At 44.6% G+C, this 21165-nt stretch overlaps 1 protein-coding gene across 9 annotated transcripts in view; it reads left to right on the forward strand.

Moving 5' to 3' along the window:
- Positions 1-21165, forward strand: part of ADGRG2 (adhesion G protein-coupled receptor G2) — a 101781-nt gene that overhangs the window by 63427 nt on the left and 17189 nt on the right. For all 9 annotated transcript variants that reach the window (XM_050936473.1, XM_050936476.1, XM_050936481.1 and 6 more), the window contains 10 exons: positions 5000-5186; positions 5530-5686; positions 9870-10013; positions 10273-10395; positions 12130-12175; positions 12296-12399; positions 12645-12769; positions 18916-19184; positions 20082-20181; positions 20807-21090. In XM_050936473.1, coding sequence (XP_050792430.1) covers positions 5000-5186; positions 5530-5686; positions 9870-10013; positions 10273-10395; positions 12130-12175; positions 12296-12399; positions 12645-12769; positions 18916-19184; positions 20082-20181; positions 20807-21090 — 1539 coding nt within the window. The remainder of the gene's footprint in view (positions 1-4999; positions 5187-5529; positions 5687-9869; positions 10014-10272; positions 10396-12129; positions 12176-12295; positions 12400-12644; positions 12770-18915; positions 19185-20081; positions 20182-20806; positions 21091-21165) is intronic.

Raw genomic sequence — 21165 nt, forward strand, 5'->3', positions numbered from 1 at the left:
TAAAAAAGAGCTTTGTGGAAACAAAGCAAAATTATCCATCAATACTAGATCTTCCTTAAAAAGTTGTAACTGGGTGGGATTATCCTCTGAGATTTTAGATATTTATATTTGTGTGTGTGTATGTATGTTGTCTCTGAAATCCCTACTGTCTGGATTTTATCCTACTCCCACTGAAGTCAAAAGATAAAACTTCCAGAAAATAGTTAATTAGAATGTCATTAAAGGCCAGACATATCATCAAATGTGCCTGGTCTACTGAGGACCACTGCGCCAGCCAGAGTGACCATGGCTTATGGTATCATACCAGACATTGTAGAGAGAAGTTCCCAAATCTGACTCAGTCCTGTGAATCCATGAATCTTTGGGGTGGCCCCTCAGGCAGCATCAGGTAGGATCCAGGCATACACCTCTTGTATGTTGATGGAGAGTCTGAGAGCCTGGTGTGCTTGGATATTTTTGTCCATCCTAGCAACATGGCAGAGGAGCATGCAATGCTGATTTTGAATGCAGTGAATGACTGGAGGAAGGGCAGATGTCTGCAAGATTATGGCATTTTGCACAAGTCAAACCACTTTACGTTCAGGATTTGGTGATGACAGTGCATATGGACTGCCTCTAGTTGCTCCAAGTCTGCCTGTAAGAGAGTCCAAGTTTGTGACCTATATAGCAGTATGGCAGTACACAAGTTTGATAGATCCTGAACTTTGTCTCAGCCCAGAGATGTTTTTGCATCCATAGGCAAGGCTTGGACTTCATGTAAGAGGTGGTGAGACCTATTTGTCAGAGGACATCTGGATTACTGTGACAGTTTGACCTTGGCTTGTGGCCCAGGTAGATTAACTCATTGGCGCTATCCATGGCACTTGACCCCACCTTTATTGAGGATTCTGGTGGCCCAGATCCAAGGTTCTGGACATTGGTCTTCTGTCATGAGACATTCAACTCTATGGTGTGGGCAGCATCTCGGAAACTTTGAAGGGCACGGTGGAAATTCTCTCGCTTCCCCACAAATAGAGCAGCATATTGGTCAATGAACGTGGCTTGACCAACCTTGATTCTGATGTTTGGAGTGGGAAATCCTAGTATTCAGTCAATAGCTCAGCAGAAGGCTGCCAGGGAGAGAACACATCTCTGCTGCACAACTGATGTTGTGCAGAAAGCCATGAACCAGTGCACACTTTCACACTAGTACCAGCGTGAAGATCGTGCACTTGGAACTCCAGCTCCTTTTAGTGTGAACCTGTCAATGAGATAAAAAGCTGACCTGGGCTGAAAGTGCTGACCTGACAGCCAGATCAAAAGCCATATATTGATGTCAATATATGCCACGTGAAGAGGGTGGTTAAATTCTTGGTGCATCTCAGCTGGAGGGTAAAGGACAGTCCCATAGTGAAACCTGATTGCTGTGGAAGTCTGTTAAGAAGTGGCTGCATCCTACCAAGCAGAATGTGAGCAAAGATCTTTCCAGAGACTGATAGCAGTAAGATCGGCCTGTAGTTGCCACACTCAGTGCAAGATCCTTTACCTTTGCACAGGGACACTATGATATAGTCTTTCCATTCTGCTGGTTCTCTCTCTGATGCCCACTTTTAAAAACAATTGGTGCAGACCAATGCACCTCTTGTCATGACCAGGACATGGGCGATCTGGCCTAGTGGGTAGGATCAGGAGACTGGTCTAGTAGTCAGTACAGGAGTAGGGCCTGATAGCGGAGCAGGAGTTGGGATCCAGGAGTCATAGGTTAGAGCCTGAGTCAGAAGCCAGGAGTCAAGCTGAAGGTCAGAACCAGAATCAGGAATCAGAGGTAGAGTCAGAGACTGTAGCTGGAGTCAGGGATCGTGGTCAAGCAAAGGGGCAGAGCTGAAGAACAAAGGCAGGGTCAGAAGCAGGGGGTCTGTTATAGCAGCATCCCAGGTACTGAAGGGTTGCACAGACATCTTTCTGGAATTTCCTTTATGCTTAAATAGTGAGTCTGGACCAATCAGAGGCAATGGAGAGGTGTAGCCAATCAAGTTTTCTGTGGAAAGCACTTCTTTTTGTGCTTAGTCTCCTGGGGTTTGTAGTACATTGATCATGGTTCTGCTATGATTGCTGGATGGGTGGTCTTGTAGCAGAGGCCACCCAAAGCTCTGCAGACCAAGATGCTATCTTCTGGATCCTTATGCCTCTGCTCAGCTGTGCCTGATGTAAAGACCATTGAATTCAATGGCAAGATCCTCTTTACATTGATACAAGAAAAACAGAAGAGTAAAAAATAAATGTCAGCGTTACACTTTTTATGGAATCAATATTTTTTGAATTTGGCATTTTAAAATAGGGATGCATCTGTCACAGCCTGGCCCAGTACTATACTGTACAGATGCCAGTCTGTTGTGAGTGGACCTAAATGCTGGATCTCAAGTGCTGGGCAGGGACTACTCACTGTTTCTTGCTGTGAGACTCTAAGGCACATATATAGGCTCCATCCTCTTAACTGAGCCCTTCTTGGGATGTGGGACTCCACAGTACAGGTGCTCCAGACCCTGTTCCAGACCTAGTTCCCAAGTTGCTTATACATACTCCCTCAGAATTCCATCTAAACTGTGGGAACTGTGGCTTCTTAGTTTAACCTCTTCAGGGACAACATGTCAGGAAAGCAGAGAACACAGACTTAGACAAGGATTTCTTAATTACAGTCACTTTACTCTTAACAAGCACAAGAGAGTTACATATCTTTTCAAAATAGCATCCTCCCCTTGAGTAGTCTCACTGCTCCAGTGAGTTTGAGGTTTGTCAGCCCTTCAGACTAGGCAGAGTGCCTCCTGCCATCTTTCTCTCCAGCCAGTCCTCCTTACATGTAGGGCAGGCAAGATTATACCATAATTATAAATATTTTACCTGTTAATGCATATTTTCTAAAAATAGCTCTCAATTTAACGATATAAAATTAGAATTAGCAGGCTGAAAATTAGAGACTAGTTTAAACAAAATAGGGTCCATTAACACCGGTGCTGAATTTTCATCTTCTTTATATATGTGAATAGTATAATTCCACAATGATTTAATTAGTGATGAATGTCCTCCTTCTGGGCTAGGCTTGCTGTGTGAAAACAAGCTGGGTGAGGTAACATCTTTAATTGGACCAATTTCTGTTGGAAAAAGATAGAAGCTTTTGAGCTTACAGAGAGCTGCCCTTCTGACCTGAAGAAGAACTCTGTGTAAGCTCGGAAGCTTGTCTCTTTGTCCAAGAGAAGTTGGTCCAATAAACAATATTTTCTCATCCGCCTTGTCTCTCTAATATCTTTGGCAGGTCTTCAGTGACTCAGCCAGCTGAGTCACACATGGTGGAATAGAAAAAAACCCTTTCAGGGTATACAGTCTTTAAACTGTCCTGGCCCTGGTATGGGGCATACCCCCTAGGCTTCCTCCCCATAGACATTGTCTTCCTGGAGCCCTCCCTGATCTCAGTACTTGCTTAGTCCTCACAGCCAGCCAGGAGCTTCTTCCTATTTCCCCCATTCCCTGCCACACTGAGCTGTCCATGGTTCTGCTGCTCTTCCAGCCAGCTAGGAAAATGGTCAGATCTTTTCCCACTCCAGGCAGCAACTGACTGTTCTGTTTCTGCTGCTGCTTTTTATATAGCCCTCATGGGCTCTGACTGGCCACTCCAGCAGCCCCAAACTGGCTGCTTCCCCTGCAGCCATTGTAGGCTGCTTAGAGGACTTCTCTTCTGCTCTTTTCTGGGGCTGGGTGAGGCAGGGCTATGCAGCGTCCAGCAGGGGCCTCCAGATGTAGTCCACCCCTTCACAGTAACCCACCAGTAGGTATGTGTTATGAGTCTGCCTCTGTGCCAGTCTGCAGAGAATAGGAACTGTTATAGCCTTAGCTCTGGAACCTAGTCTCTTTAATTCAATCCTTAATAACTCATGCTTTTAATTCTGTAGGTCTATGGGTTCAATCCCTGGTATATCAGCCTAGATCAGTGATTCCAACCTTTTTACACCCAAGATCACTTTCTGAATTTAAGGGCAACCCACCTAACCTGCCCCTTCCCTGAGGCTCTGCCCCTTTCCCAAAACCCCACCCCACTCACTCCATCCTCCCTTTTCTCTGTCACTCACTCTCCCCCACCCTCCCTCACTTTCACTGGGCTGGGGTAGGGGATTGGGGTTCAGGAGGGGCTGCAGGTTCTGGGCTGGGGCTGAGGGATTCACAGTGTGGGAGGGGGCTCCGAGCTGAGCCTGGGGCAGGGGGTTGGGGTGTAGGAGGGGGTATGGAGCGCTGGTTCTGGGAGGGGGCTCAGGGCTGGGGCAGGGGCTTGGGATGCAGGATGGGGTATGGGGTGCTAGCTCCAGGAGGGGGCTCAGGGCTGGGGGTTGGGCTCCAACCAGGGGGCACTTACCTTGGGTGGCTCCCAATCGGCAGTGCAGCGGGGCTAAGGCAGGCTCACTGCCTGCTCCAGCCCCACTTCAGCACATTGGCACATCCTTCCCATCACAAGCCAGGCCACCATCCCACCCTGCCAGTCAGTAGTGCATCACATGGCCATGACGCTCCAGGAAGGGACCAATGCGCTCTTGCGACCCCTGGAGAGGACACATGGCTCTGCGCACTGCCCTTCTCTGCAGGCATTGCCCCCACAGCTCCCCATTCCTGGCCAATGGGAGCTGCAGGGGTGGTGCTTCTGGGCAGGAGCAGCGTGAAGAGACCCCTGCCCCCCTCTGCCCTGTGGGGCTGCTGGGACATGCTGGCCGTTTCTGGGAGTGGCTTGGGGCCACAGCAGGCAAGGAGCCTGCCTTAGCAGCAGGCAGCCCCACTATGCTGCCGTGGCTAGAGATCATGATTGACTGGGAGAGTCTCCAGGATCGACCAGTTGATTGCAGTCGACAGGTTGGTGACCACTGGCCTAAATGGTAGCCATCACATAATGGCTCATTTTTCTCCTCAGGTTTATTCCCTTTGACATACACAATATTCTGATGGTTTTCAATTAATGTACACTATTTTTCTTCTGTCATAGGAAACATTTTGGATAATTCATCAAATATCACATATACCACGATTAATCCCTCTGAAGTTGACAGCATAATATCCAAAATGGAAAGTGCTCTGTCAGCCCAGAAAATAGAGCCAAAAGTTGCAAGAGAGATGGTCGACACAATTAGCAATCTCCTAAATGTTCCATTACTATCCCCAGTGTCTAAAAGGTATGCATTTTTGTAAACAGATGAACTGAATGTTGTGTTTGTCATCTTCGTAAAGTGATACACTATACGTAGCTCCTCAAATGATGGGCAAATTATCAGCCTGCACTTCTTTTCCTCACCCAAACTGAAATTTTATATCAGAGACATGATTCTGATTCCCCTGGGTTTACACTGATGTAATGCCATGGCCTTCAGTGGAGTTCCTTCTTATTTGCATTGGCATAAGAGAGATCAGAGAAAAGCTCTGATTGTTTTCAGAATATGCTTGGTTTGCTGTTTCACAACCTGCTTGAAAATGAAGCGATAGGCGCATTGTAATACTAAGCATATTTTGTCTTAACAGAATAATAAAAATAGTGGATGCCATTGGCTTAAAACTGAACTTTTCAACAGAATCCATTAATTTTACCTCCCCGGCTTTGGCTCTAGCAGTCACCAAAGTCCACAGCAGCAACTTCAGCAAAATGTCATTCGCTGTCCAAGATTCATCAGATCTTCAGGTAAAGCCACCTATGATTTTAATCCTTAAAAATTTAAATGCAGACTCTTTGTGGATAAAGTGCACTTGTTATATTGAAAAATAGGGAGAGAGATTTAATCAAGAGAATCTGAAATCCAGATCTGCCGTAGGATATTTGTTAGGCGTGTCTTCTGTAATCCGAGGGTCTTTATTAACTATTTTGCTTTTGAAGTCTTCAGAAGATTTTTTTTTATTCTTCCACTAAGACTTATAGGAGAAAAATTCTGTATCGATAAGAAGGGTGTAAGCTACTGTCCTAGCAGAAGCTGATATTTCACTAACAAGCTGTGAGTAAGGGAACAGCCAGAACACCAGAAGGATTTGGCAAAACATCTCCCTACTCCAGCAGCCTAAAATCATGAATAGTTTTCTCACCCACCCTCAGAGAATTGAAGAATTTCAAGGAGTTTTGCCAGATGGCCTCACCTGTCAGAAGTGGTATTAGAATTACATTGGCGGACTGGAAAAGAGCTATTAAGTTGCTTAATTGATGGATTTCATATATATTTGCCACTCGCAGCCAGTTGGCCTTGCCAAGAAACAAGTGCTTGGAAAGGTTTAACACCACTTTCTCACTTAAAAGTCTTTCCACCCCCTGATTTTGGGATATTTCTAAAGGGCACACTACAAACCTTTAAGGCTTTTTCTGTGAGAGATCAAAAGTTCTCAACAAATATTAGAGCACTGTTTGTCTTCCCAGGCAAGTTGGTAACACAGTCTGATTTGCACAATAAGGGTACTTGTATCCTTCTAGAATATTATAAATAATGTGAAATAATCGCAAGATCTAAGTTCTGTTTTGTTTTCCTAAGAATGTGTGAAGTATAAGTATGTGGTGAGACTAGGAAGGAGGTAGTAGTGGAAGCTTGACATTTGCTACTCTTGGAGGAATTCTGTACCACTGTGCACGCACAGAATTCATGTGTCCTCCCAGATTGTTTTGCTTCCCCACAGAAAATGATGGGGAAGCAAAGGGTAGCTGCCAGAGTGGTCATGAGATCCTCCTCAGCAGTGCAGGTGCATCATTTCGGGTGCCTGGAGCAGCGGGTGGAGAGGTAAATCACCTGAAAAGGGGGCAGAGCTGGGATGCCCCAGTGAGTAGTTTCTACCCTGCGCTGGGCTCAGCTGCTAGTCCAGGCTGGGCTGGGGAGGATGGGACTTCCTCCTTCTCTGCAAGGAGTGGCCAAGGCTACGTCAGACTCACCCCCAGCAGCAGGAAGCTCTGTACCCCTTCCTGCTGCCTGGCCCAATGCTCCTCAGCCACGGAGGAAGGGGACACTGTACAGGGAGCTGCTCCCCCATCCGCCCAACCCCTGTGCATCCAGAGCCCCTCTGCACCCAGACCACCCCTGCTGAGTCCCCCATACTCGAATTCCCAGCCTGATGGGACCCATGCCCCTGCACCTGGACCACTCTGACAAGTCCTCCACACCCAGATCCCCAACCCACCAAGCCCCAAGCAGCTGCACCCAGACCCCCACCCCACCAAGCCCTACTTCCCCAGCACCTGGACTCCCTCATCAAGCTCCATCCCCCCCACTCCCTGCTGAGCCTGAACAACTTTCACTTGGATCTCCCCTGCACAGTCCCATTCCCCCTGCCTCTGGAACCCCTTAATGAGCCCCTGTGCATCCAGATCCACTCCGCACCCAGACCACCCACCAAGCCATCTGCACCCAGATTGCCCCACACAGAATCCTCTCACCCCACATTAAGCCCCTCCACACTTAGATTGTGCCAGGCTGAGCCTGCCTGCCCCACACCTGGGTCAGGGGCCAAGACTGGGCATGTGAGATTTTGTCCCTTTCTCTTGCTATCTTGATGCACCTGGCACAGGGGGGCAGGGCCCCAGGATGTCTCTGAGGCAGGCCCAGCCCTTGCACTGTGTCAGGGTCAGGTGCAGCTTCACTACCCAGTCCGTGTCCACGGAGTGAGGGAGCACTGCAGGGTGATCTCCCACCTCTATGCAGCCAGTGGCCTGTGCTCCCCACTGCCATGCTGGAGCCTCCATATCTCTTTATGGACAATAAAATATGCAGAATTTTAGAATATTGTGTGAATAATTCTTAATTTTTTGGCACAGAATTCCCTCAGGAGTAATTTGCTAAGTAAATCTCATGATGTACTATAAGGGACTGGTAATGAAATATGCAGAGCTTTTTAACAAATTTGTATCTAGTCTGGATTAGAGTGATGGAAATGCCTTCATAAACTTAACTGGGGTCTCGGTGCTAACAGCCTGAGAGGTGAGAGACTGGGTTCTGGAGTTTGAATTACCCTTGCACACTTAGAAGTTACCCCTCCCTGACATCCAGGGCAGGACTGATGAACATTGTTAGGGCACAGCTGGGAAGCTTGTGCTGCTGTTTCTTGGCTGTGACTGTTCTTTTGATTATACATATGACTTCTGTCTTGAGTTCTGAGAGTCTCTAACACCTTTCATGAGCTCTAAACTATTACTCTTTTTTTAAGTTGTACAACTACAGTATCTTAGCGATACTAGTTACCTCAGAAGGCTGACGAGACTAAAACATACTTAATCTTAAAGGTATACCCCAAAAGTTTAGCTAAAAGTTAACATCCTGTTCGTATGATGTTATATCTTTAAGGTCTTGAGAAAACTGAACTACAGTTTATCTGGTTTATCTGCTAGAATGAATGACGTCACCAGTACTATAAACAAGGGAATAAAAATAAGCAGTTTAAAAAGGAATAATTATTTCAAACCTTTGCTTTGTATAGTCATAATTAAAGATGAGCCCACACCAAGATCCTAGCTCTGAAGACACCCAAATTTTGAAGGAGTTCAAATTATGATCCTAGATTTAAACCCAAATTTTACAAAATGTCCTTAGTTTTATAATAGGCCAAATCAAAATTCTGATCTGCAGACCTTTAACTACAGGGCTTGATCTCATCTCCTAGTTATGGTGTCAGATGTCTGGCAACAAATGATATTAAAGTTGGGATAATTGTCTCAAATTTTGTTTACGATTCAGTATTAAACTTCAGTTACAAACAGTGGCTATGTAGAGCTCTTTTGGATTCATACAGAAAGGGTTTGGGGATTTCTTTTAAAAAATAAAAATAATTTTGCAGTAAATCTTTAATAACATTGTCATCACTGCCACCTCCTTCCTGATGTCTGGAATTTAAGTAGTTAAATACTTCTGTAAATTTCTGTGCTACAAAATACCAACTTTGGATAAGCTTAAATATATGCAGAACTATATATCTGTTTCCCAACTCTCTCCTCCTTACCATCTCAGTGTTTCTTATAAAAGCAAACATTGTTTCCCCCTCTTCTCTCAACCCTGGAATGACTCCGTAAGAGCTAGATTGTTGCTAGCCCCAGAACAGCTGTGCAATGCCCCACCTCCTGCATAGCTCCTATATTAGATCTACCCAGAGTATGGCTTTGGGTCCTTTGCAAAGCACTGTTACCCACAATGCAGATGCTCTGTCCTCATGAGCAAATGGATGGAGCCATAGCTGGGTGCAAGAGCTGAAGTATGCTACACTCTTTTCAGAGCTGTGGTAAATTATTTCTCCTCTGGAGCTAAAGAAGAGCAGGGGATGCAGCTAATAGGAGGCAAGGTGTGCAACATGAATTTTCACATGGGGCTGGAGAGTGAGCCTGCCCCACATGCACCTGGCAGCAGCAGCTCCTGGGCTGTAGGGCTTGGCCCAGCTCCTTGCTCTGGGCATTGCAACATGACCCATTGGGTGGGGTAGTGCTGCAACCCCACGTACCAGGTTACAATGTCATTCACTCAAATTTGGCTTGGCCACCCTTCCATCACAACAGGTGGGTGGCTCGGCCAAACCTAAATGGCCCTGGAACCACATGCACTAGGGCTCAATGCCAAGAGTGGGGAACTGGACCAAGCCCAGTGGGACAGGAAGCACCGCTGCTGGGAGTGCATGGGCAGACTTGCTCTCCAGCCCACGATCAATGATCCATCAGCCCCCAAGTTGCAAAACCTGGCTCTGCCACTGAGGGGAAATAGTTTAATTCTGAGTCATGGTTCCTTCCCAATGGTGCTCTGGGGGTGGCACAGATATGTAATAGGTTGCTCCTATATCCAGGACTGAGCCTAAGGCACAATCTAATCTTCTGTTAGCAACAAAAATTATTGTACCTTTTAATGTTTAATTTTCAGATTTCTCTAGGCACCCAAGCACCTATAAATAGTGTTGGAGCAATTGCACTGCCTTCCTCATTGCTGACAAACTTGTCTTCTGAAGATATGCCTCTGGCTTCTAGAATTATATTCAACTTTTTTGAAAAGACAACTCCATTTCAGGTAACTTTTTGGGACCCTGTACGTGAGGGATCCTTCATAATATTCTTTAACTCCATGTTAGAACTGATCGAAAAATGGGGTGGTGTGAGGGGCAAATGAGCATAAATTTTCACAAAAAATCATTGTTTCTCATCAGAAGATTTTAATATTTCAGACATTTCTGCCCAGCTCTAATCATTGTGATAACTGAAATTGTGTGTGTGCATGCTCTATTGTATTTAATTTTTTTCTACTCTTAGTTACTTTTTTGTTGTTTCAGGATTCTTCACTTGAGAATCTCTCTCTAATCAGCAATGTCATATCATCAAGTGTAGCTAATCTCACACTTATCGACTTGAAGGCAAATGTTACTGTCACTCTACAGAATACCAGGCCTATTCAGGTATGACTTAGGTTTTAGAAGTTTACAGAATTCCATTTTACTGACTCACTTAGAATTGTTTTAGCACTTATGCTATGCTGAATATGCAGGCTGCTTCATTTGCTCTGTGGTTCTTTTGTGGTTTTCTCATCTAAGTTCATTGGCTTCAAAATTTCCAACAGATCTCATGTGAACCAATAATGTTTATTAATTAACATTATTCAAACCATTGAGTTGCAGTTATTAGGGATTTCTCGCTATTCTATCAAATTCCTACCCAGCCAGCATTATTTTATGTTGTTCCCCCTCAGATGAACGAGCATTTCATGAGTGGGGTTTAGGCAGTTATGGCTAATAGCGAAACACTGGCAACATGGCTTTCACAGAGACAATGCAGCCAGGAAACAGCATTTAGCATATAGTCTTGGCTTGGCCTGTGTGGTTGTCCTTAGATCCATACAGATTTAGGTAATCTATACATTTAGGGGGCAGATATCCCCTGCTTCTTCATGGATGGATTAAAATCTCCCCGTCTCCCAAGAAACATTCTGGGTTGAAACTGGCAGAGATTCCAGTCCCTTGTGCAGGATTTTCCCAAAGCTAGCTCTCTGTAATCAGAACTTGCACTGGTAAAATGTTGAGGCCAATGCAACAATATAGTATTGTTGTTCATAATAACGTTATATATCACTTACTAGCTACAGTGTTCTAGGATCCTCAAGAAAAATACAACACCTTTTAAAACTCTAACATTGCAATACTAAAACATGACCAAAAAACCTTTTCAAAAAGAACTAATTCCTTACCAGAGGCAAACTTACAGATATCACGTATTCTGCCCTTATCCTAAAATGAAAAGTTCTATTCCCTCCAAACTAAGAGTTTGATTCTTCAGACACTTATGAGTAGCTTGTATTCAGATGAGTAATCCCTTTGAAACCACAAGTAAGATGTGCAGGGTTGTGGTCTGTCACAGGCCAGTACTCTCTCCCCTTGGATTTCTTAATTCAAACTGTCCTCTCACACACTGATAACTAGCTCAACACTATGTGCTTTATTTATAACATGCTCTGCGACAGTTTGTTCCCCACAGCATGAGGCAGTGGTCCCCCAAACCTTTACCTAGTACCCAGACACAGGGAGAAGAGAGATCTCACCTCTCAAACTTCTCTGGCCCTTCCTTTCAGCCTTACCCTCCTGTCTCTGCTTGTCTCTTCTTTAACTGTCCTCAACTGAGGAACTAAATCATCTTAACTGGTTAATTACCTGGTGCTTAACCAATTATCTCAGTTTGGCCCTTGTAGGTACCCTTTGCAAAGTGCACAGAGTGATGAGTCAGCCTTAGGGGATTCACACTCTGTCACATGGTCCAAGAGGTTAAGATAATATTTAGGGTGTGAGAAACTTGGAAAGATTAAAATAAAACCTTCAATTCAATCTACACTGTCCATACAGACAACAAAACAGCAGGTAGTTAGAAAAAGCTCCTATTCCTACCACCAATAATAATCAATCTGCACAAGCTAAGGGCAATAGATCTACTCATATAGCCAAGTTTAGTTTGTTGTGTATATCCACATTTGTGTAGCTGTCCTCATCCATCTACAGTCTGGCACACCTTATGCTAACATAGAAGAAATAGCTTTTCCTTATTATGTTGTATTGCTATAGATACTTCTCTGTCCACTTTACACTCATAACTGCCTTACTCATCAACTTATAATTCAGTAAAATGTGTGTATTTTTTTCAAACAGGATAATTTAACAGTTAGATGTGCATTTTGGGACTTTAATGAAAATGGTAAGTATTTGATATCATCATTTCTAAGTGCCATGCCATCTCATCTGTGTTAACTTTTGTTAACAGTTTTAAGAGATACTGTAAATATTATCCTTAATGGAATCTTGTTCTCTGTAACAGGTGGCAAAGGAGGCTGGTCATATGAAGGATGCATGGTTAAAGAAAGGAGAGCAAATGAAACCGTTTGTACATGCAACCACCTCACAAGTTTTGGAGTTTTGCTGGTAATTGGTTATAAATAATATCCCAAACTGGTGCATTTGGATCCCTGATTCAGGAAGGCACTCATGCACATGCTTAACTTTAAGCAAATGAGGCTGTTGAACTGGGGGCATGAATAGAACCATTAAAGTCTAAGGGTATGTCTACACTGTGCCAGCTGACTTGGGCTTGCCGGGCTTGGGCTAAGGAGATGTTTAACTGTAGAATAGATGTCCGGGCTTAAAGATAATTTTTGTTTTCTTTTTAGGACCTGTCCAGAAATCCTACTTTACCACCCATCCAGACACTGGTTCTGACTTTTATCACCTATATAGGCTGTGGCTTTTCTGCAATTTTTCTTTCTGTTACTCTTGTAACCTACGTAGCCTTTGAGTAAGTACCTGCAGAGTTAAACTTACATTATAAACTTGATCATGATTGTCCATATCCACCGCTCTGAATGACAATGGATGAGTTCTTTCTTCTTCAAGTGATTGCACATGTCGATTCCAATATAGGTGTGTGTGTGCACCAAGAACAGTCGCCAGAAATTTCTTCCTCCATAGTACCCATCAGGGTGGCACTGGTGCCATCTGGTGCTGTGTGTTCATAGTACTGGTTTAAAGGGCCCAGCTGACTCTGTGCCCCTCAGTTCCTTCTTACCACCTGTGATGGTCGCTGGAATTGTTCCCCTTGCTACGGTAAGCTTTTCAGTGGACTTCCTTTCTGATTATTGTACATACTTTGTTTCCAGTTAGTTAGCAGAGTTTTCTCTGTACCCTTCAAGCCCTGTGTTACCTGCAGTAAGACAATGACCCTGAGTTGTTGGGTGAGGCTCACACTGGGTACTGGTGCCAAATTTGCAGGGACTTTAAACCCTGTACCAAGGAGGACTGGCAGGCTAGATTGAAGTTTTGCCTAATGGAGGCAGCACTGAGACCTTCCTCTGAGTTGGGATGGTCGAACTCAGCACCGAGCACCTCGGCGTCACTAAGAAGCGCTTCTCCTATGGTGTGGGAGTCCCAGCACTGTGTGCTAGCCTTGTTGCTGAGGAAGAGACACGGGGCAGCCGGCCAAGAGAGGATGTTCCCTGACCCCTAGGAAGGCCAGGCATGGAAAGCAGAGTGTTAGAGAGCTTATTCCTTCACTCTCACCCTTCCCTGGTCCTTCTCGCATGAACAGAGAGCAACAATACCCGAAGTCCAAGGTGCAAACAATTCGATGTTTATTGGGATGAACTTGCAGCAAGCTTAAATTCAAGTTCCTTTTCCTTATTTTTCAAATCCCAACTTACTTCCCGTTTGCCCCTAATTTATATAGTAATATTTTCAGCTATACCTTAACCAATCATTCTACTAAAATTTACCTAACCAATCCTAACGTATTGTAACATGATTAGCTAACCAATTATATCCCACCACCTTAATTAGTTTACACCTAGCAAAATTAATTATGCAGCAGACAGAAACAATCACAGAACCAGACAGAGACCATGCAAATAAACATACAAAACAATACAGAAGTAAGGATTTCACAGCTACATCTATACAGACATAAGGGTTCTCCAGCTGTGTCTATTGTTAAGTGAGTTCTTACCAGACAGAAAACTATCAAACTAAATTTCTAGGCTCTTTCTTTTCTTTGGAGGTGATAGATCGAATCACCTTCCTAACAGTCCCAGATTGTCTTATTTTAATATGACTAGTTTGGAATGTAAGGATGTGACCATACATTTACCAGTTTATGGCTGCTAAAGAACTAGTCCTCAGACTGTCACAGTAAGAGAAGGCCACTACACAGACAGTGACTTTTGATTCTTTCTTTTATACCTCTATAACTAGCTAAGTGATAAGAATACACCTAAATTCTTAAAGTATAGGCCTTTGCAGACAGGCCTGAATATCTATATCCTAACACAGAGCAGAGTGCAACCTAAGTCAGGCCACTCCTCTGTCTTGGTGTCAGTCAGCACTGTTGACTGTAGGCCTTATGTGGGTACTGTTGAGTGTGGTACTGGACGAACCATCAGCACGCGAGGGACAATGCAGTACTGGCACCACTGAAGTGCTGTCTACACCAGAGGCATTTGCTGCTGCCAGAGATCTGCTGGTGCTCTTCGTACCACTGTCACTGGAGTACAGGAACCATTGTTTCTGGTGCTGGTGGCCAGGAGGGAGCACGTAGCCCCCAGTGGCCGCTTGGTTCTGGACCCTGTGGTACCGTCTAGAAGGAAAACAACACAAGCTTCCTCACCTTGGCACCGATATCCAGCACTGGTGAGAAACACACCTCCTTGGTCCCCAGAGGGAAGCTCATCGTTGGAATTGGAGGTTGGGTTGTACTCCTCTCAGCAGAGGAGTCACCCTTGTTACCCCTCCAGTCATCCCTTCCCTGCCGTGGACCACAGCACAGGAGTGCCACTGAGTGCTTGGCCTAGTGGTCACTTACCTATGCCAATGCAATGGACCTTTTGGAACCCATGGGCATTGCCCTTGATCTTGGGGCCCCATTCGAGATGTTCATACTTGGTGGCCTCTGAGAGAAGAGCACATCCATCCCATCGGGCAGCACCTGATCAGGACATTTTGGGCAGGAGTGTCCTGGTGCTTATGGACAACACTGCAGCTGTGTTCAGTCTCAAAAGGCAGGGAAGGACTCGTTCTTCCTCCCCCCCACACACCCTGTATCAGGAAGCAATTCACTTATAGGAGTTCTGCATAGCCCACGTAATTTGTCTTGAGGCTTCTCACCTTCCGGGAGTGCAGAACGAATTGGGAGATTGCCTCAACAGCCTCCAATCCTCATAAGTGGTCCCTTTTGCTGGACATCATGAGGGATGCTTCCCAGTGGTGGGGGACTCCCCAGATAGACCTATCTGCAACTGGGCTCAAGTTTTGCTCCCTGCGAGGCCACAGCCCAGGTTTGCTCACAGATGCCTTCTTGCTCCCATGGACAATTCACCTGTTCTACACTTTCCCCTTTATCCTGTTCGTGCACAAGGCTCTGCTAAAAATCAAGCGGGATCAGGTGTGGGTCATTCTTATAGCCTCACTTTGGCCCTGTCAGCACTGGTTCGCCACACTGGTAGGCCTTTCAGTGGCTGCTCCAATTCCACTCCCTCTATATCTGGACCTGATCTCCCTGGACCACAGTCGTCTGTTCCACTCGAACCTCAGCTCCCTTCACCTGATGTCCTGGAAATTCTGTGGGTATGTCCTGGAGAGCTGGCTTGCTCCGAGCAGGTTCACCAGGTCCTATTAGGGAGCACATAGCCCTCCACCAGGGCTGCGTACCTCTCAAAATGAAGGCGGTTCTCCATGGGCTTCCAAGCAGAGAGTCTCACCCACACAGTTGTCTCTGCAAGAGATGCTCGACTATTTGCTATGCTTGAAATGGCAAGGTTTAACAATTTCCTCAATTAATGTCCTTTTGTCATTTCATCCCCCGGTGGAAAGCTGGTTTGTTTTTTCATGAGATGTCCATCCATTTCATCAAGGGCCTGGAAAGACTATACCCCCATGTACAGGAACCAGTCCCTCCATGGGACTTAATTTGGTCTTATCAAAACTTAGGGGTTTCCCATTTGAGCCATTGGCAACATGTCCCTTGTCATATCTTTCATGGAAGGTGGCTTTCTTAGTTGCCATTACTTCGGCCAGAAAGGTCTTGGAGATCTGCACCCTCATGTTGGAGCCTCCATACATGGTTTTCTTTAAGGATAAGGTGCAGCTGTGTCCTCATCCCAGCTTCCTCCTGAAGGTGGTTTCCCATTTTCATAGTAATCAGGCAGTCTTCCTACCTGTTTTCTCCTCAAAGCCACATGTGAGTAGGAAGGAGCAACATCTTCATACTCTGGATGTTTGACTGCCTTAGTGTTCTACACAGAGAGGACTAAATCGTTCTGTAGATCCACCCAATGCATTGTAGCGATTGCTGAAAGAAAGAAAGGTCTCCCTATCTTGGCTCACAGACTTTTATCGTGGATTACATCGTGCATTTGTACGTGTTATGAGCAGGTGGGTGTTCCACCACTAGCTATCCTGACTGCCCATTCCACAAGAGCGCAAGCATCATCATCAGCATTCTTGGCTAAGGTCCCTATTCAGGACATTTGCAGAGTGGCAACTTGGATGTCAGCGCATACATTCTCTAGTCATTACACCTTTACTTAACAGGCTAGGGATGATGCCCATTCTGGTCAAGCTGTTTTATGGTCAGCCTGTCCATGAACTCTGATCCTACCTCCTATGCAACTGCTTGGGATTCATCTACATCCTTACATTGGAATGGACATGTGCAATCGCTCAAAGAAGGAAAATCATCTAATAACCTTTCTGTAAATGTTGTTCTTCAATATGTATTGCACATATCCATTCCATAACTCCCACCGTCCTACCCCTCTTTTCTGGAGTTGGCTGGATAGAAGGAACTGAAGGGGTGCGTGGTCGTTTGGGCCCTTCATACTGGCGCTACGAATGCATGGCACGAGAGGGCGCCAGAGCCACTCTGACAGGTTCCACTATCACGCAGGGAAAAAATTTTCATGACTGTGCTTGGGACGTGCACACACCTACCTTGGAATGGACATGTGTAACACATCTCGAAGAACAACAGTTATGCAGAGGTTAGTTACTATTTTTCTAGTAGGTTTCATTTCTACCTCAATAGTAGTACACAGAATGGGTAGACTTTAAGGGGGGTATATCAAGATTTGATTCTCACCAGGGGCGAGTATCTTATAAATAAAATAATTATCATGCAGTTTTGTATAGCTGGAAGCCAAGGAGCTGGGAAGGGGTTACTACAAATTGTCCTAATAAAGTGGAATGTACAAGGAATCTTTTAAAAATAAGGTACATATATGCACAATACATTTCCAAAATATTAACATGTTGTTAGACCAGAGGTGGGCAGACCCCTCCTGCCTGGCCCCTGAGCTCCTGGCCCGGGAAGCTGGCCCCCAGCCCCTCTCCCACTGTTCCTCCCTCCCCGCTGTTTCCCTTCCCCCACAACCTCAGCTTGCCACGCCACTGGTGCAATGCTCTGGGTGGTGCGGCTTTTGCAGAGCTGCGGCCTGACCCGGTGCTCTGTGCTGCGCGGTGGCGTGGCTGGCTCCAGCTGGGCGGCATGGCTGCCTGTCCTGGTGCTCTGGGCAGTGTGACTGTAATGCCGCCAGCCACCGGTGCTCCAGGCAGCGCAGTAAGAGGGCAGGGGAGTTTGGGGTGGTGGTCAGGGGGTGGGGAGTGGATAGGAGGTGGGGGGATCAGAGGGTGGGGAACAGGGGGGTTGAATTGGGGCAGGGTCCCGGGGGAGCATTCAGGAAGGGGGGGTTAGATGGAGCAGTGGGGGGCAGTCAGGAGCAGGGGTTCTAGGGGCAGTCAGGGGATGGGGGGAGGGGTGGTTGGATGGGGCAGGGGTCCTGGGGGGGCCATCAGGGAATGGGGGGCGTTGGATGGGGCAGGAGTCCTGGGTGGGGCTGTCAGGGGGTGAGAAGCAGGGGTGGGGGTCGGATAGGGGTCAGGGTCAGGGGCTGGGCCATGCCTGGCTGTTTGGGGAAGCACAGCCTCCCCTAACTGGCCCTCCATGCAATTTCAGAAACCCAATGTGGCCCTCAGGCCAAAAAGTTTGCCTGCCCCTGTGTTAGACTGTGTGGATCTTGTGCAATAAAATGCAGTTACAGTACACTAGCTTTCCCTGTAAGTTGTCAGAACCTATACATTACTAGAGTCTCAGTTATTCAGTCCATTAGGCTAATTCTACCTCTTGACAGAGAACCCCTGAGCATGACTTATGAGCATCCTTTTATAGATTATTATTTGCCACTGTCAAGGTTTCCAGATACCCCGTAAAAAGACTTTCAGGCCTAGTCTAACCTCTAATAATAGAGAATGCGATGAGTGTGGTTGTGGTGAAGTACTCCAACAATAAGAAGCCTAATATACAAAATAGAAAAATATGGACAAAAGTAATAAAATATTTAAACAAACATTAAACGAAGACAACTGAAATTTAAGCAACAATGTTTGTATTTATAAGAGTTTAGAACCTGGTTGTAACAAGAATAGTGATGTCACAAATATTAACCTTTTCATTCATAAATACTTCTTAACCATATGTAAAATGTGTTATCTTAGCCCTCGTCCAGACTAACCCGCGGCATCGGCGGGTTAAAATCGATTGCTCGGGGATCGATATATCGCGTCTAGTCTGGACGCGGTGTATCGATCCCCGAGCGCGCTTACATCGATTCCGGAACTCCATCAATCCGAACGGAGTTCCGGAATCGACACGGAGAGCCGCGGACATCGATGCAGCGCCGTCCAGACTGGTGAGTACCTCGATTTTAGAAATTCGACTTCAGCTACGTTATTCACGTAGCTGAAGTTGCGTATCTAAAATCGATTTTAATTCCTAGTCTGGACGTGGCCTTAGTGTCTCTTCTGCATTAGGGACCAATGAACACAGAATCAGTGTGGAATCTACAGTAATGCTCATAGAATGATGAAAGCCTTACATCATCTCACTAATTTTCTTTTTAGAAAAATCCGGAGAGACTACCCTTCCAAAATCCTTATTCAACTGTGTGCTGCATTACTTCTACTCAACCTAGTTTTCCTCCTTGATTCATGGATTGCTCTGTATGACATACGAGGCCTGTGCATCACAGTTGCTGTATTTCTTCATTATTTCCTCTTGGTTTCCTTCACTTGGATGGGCCTTGAAGCATTCCACATGTATCTTGCCCTGGTCAAAGTGTTTAATACCTATGTACGGAAATACATCCTTAAGTTTTGTATCATTGGCTGGGGTATGTATATTTTTCTGGGTTTGGAATCTAAAATAAATATAGTTTCTTTACAACAATTTTGGATGGAAGACCATTTAAAAGTAACAACAAAGCCAGTATCAAATACCTGTTGCCTGTCAGAATCCTCAGATGCATTATCAATAACAGGGTTCTATTTACTTCACTATTCTGTGACTTCAGCATGTTGCAGAATTCACCCCTTATCGCAAAGTTTTTCAGATTGTAAATTCTCTTGGGGCATACACTATATATTGTGGGTGCTATTGCAATTCAAATGAATAATAAATTGTTTCTATTGGAACTACAGTTGCAGCTGTCTGAGAGCCAATTACACATTTGACTATTTCCATTTCCAACTCCCAAAGCAGATGGTATCTCTTCCATTGGGGAAATTAATGTTATTGCTCCAGAGTATCAACTACATATTCTACCTCTAGACTGCTACTGTTTCTAACAAAAGGTAGCAAAACAGTGCCTACGACTTAAGTGATGAGAAAACCCTAGGCCTTCTCTTCTCTTATCCATTATTTTAAATCAAGAGTAACTGTACTGAAAACAACAGAGTTAAACTAGTGTAAAACACATGTGAGAGGCAAAATCAAGCCCATTTATGTCCTTAAATTTGTGATATCAAAGAGCATATGCAACACATGTGGCTAGTTTAACGTAGGTTGCAAGTGATATAAGTGGATCAAGTCACAGAATATATAGTCTTGTTCAGAAATATTAAAACTTCAAATGTGTACGAGTTTATTTTGCTTTTTACGAAGTAAGTTATCCTGATATGACAGTCTGACAGCCTTCATAACCTGGCCCTAGGTTTCATAGGAAAATATAGTAATTTCATCTCATCACAAAACTTTCATTCAGAATTATAACTATTATCTAATCTTTCAGGTGTACCACTTTTAGTGGTAGGCATTGTATTGGCTATAACACCAAATAACTATGGGCTTGGATCATATGGAAAGTTTCCTAATGGCTCACCAGATGAATTGTAAGTTAAAAGATAGGCATATTTTTAAAGTGAATGCTAACAGAATGCTTTTATCTAATGGTTATGTGTAAGTGTGTATGTGAGCTTCTTTCCTGAAAGTGACACTTCTGTGAATAAATCTCTGCAGGATATGAGTTAAGTCTTCCTGAAACTGTTTGCAAGGCTCTGATCCTGGTCACAAAAGAGGGTATGCTCCAAAACACTGGCATGGAACTAGAGCATGAAAATAAGGTGAAGGCAAAACAAGAGAAAGAAAGGAGATGGGGGGATGAAGAATAGAGTGTAGAGGAAAGCAAGACTAAATGTAAAAAACAAAAACAAAAACAAAAAACACCATATTGCCTAAGGAAACAGGAAACCTAAACCTAATCCATTGGTGTATTTTTATTTTTATTTTTTTGCTTTAGCCCTTGGGATTCACTCAGATAGGATGATGATAGACACTGTTATAGACACCTAGATAGACAGATGAAAACTTGAATCAGTGTATGTGGCCTTCAGTATTGCAGGATGATGTATTTTCAACAAAATATAGCCATACCTAATACTATTCTTTACCTAATATCTATTACTAATAATGAATGTCTGATAATATGATCTTTCCTCCTTTGTTTTTGTATTCTAGCTGCTGGATCAACAATAACATTGTCTTCTATATTACTGTTGTGGGATACTTCTGCATGATATTCCTATTGAACGTCAGCATGTTTATAGTAGTGCTGATTCAGCTTTGTCGAATCAAAAAGAAGAAACAACTTGGAACTCAGAGAAAAACCAGTATTCAAGACCTCAGGAGTGTTGCAGGCCTCACATTCTTATTGGGAATTACTTGGGGATTTGCCTTTTTTGCATGGGGGCCAGTAAATCTGATATTTATGTACCTCTTTGCCATCTTTAACACTTTACAAGGTAAGTTTATGCTTCGTTATGGCCTTTTGTATAAAAATGTAATGAATAATTCAGTTCTAAGAAATGCTTTATTAT

The sequence above is a fragment of the Gopherus flavomarginatus genome, chromosome 1 (genome assembly GCF_025201925.1).
Source record: "Gopherus flavomarginatus isolate rGopFla2 chromosome 1, rGopFla2.mat.asm, whole genome shotgun sequence".
NCBI lineage: Eukaryota > Metazoa > Chordata > Testudines > Testudinidae > Gopherus > Gopherus flavomarginatus.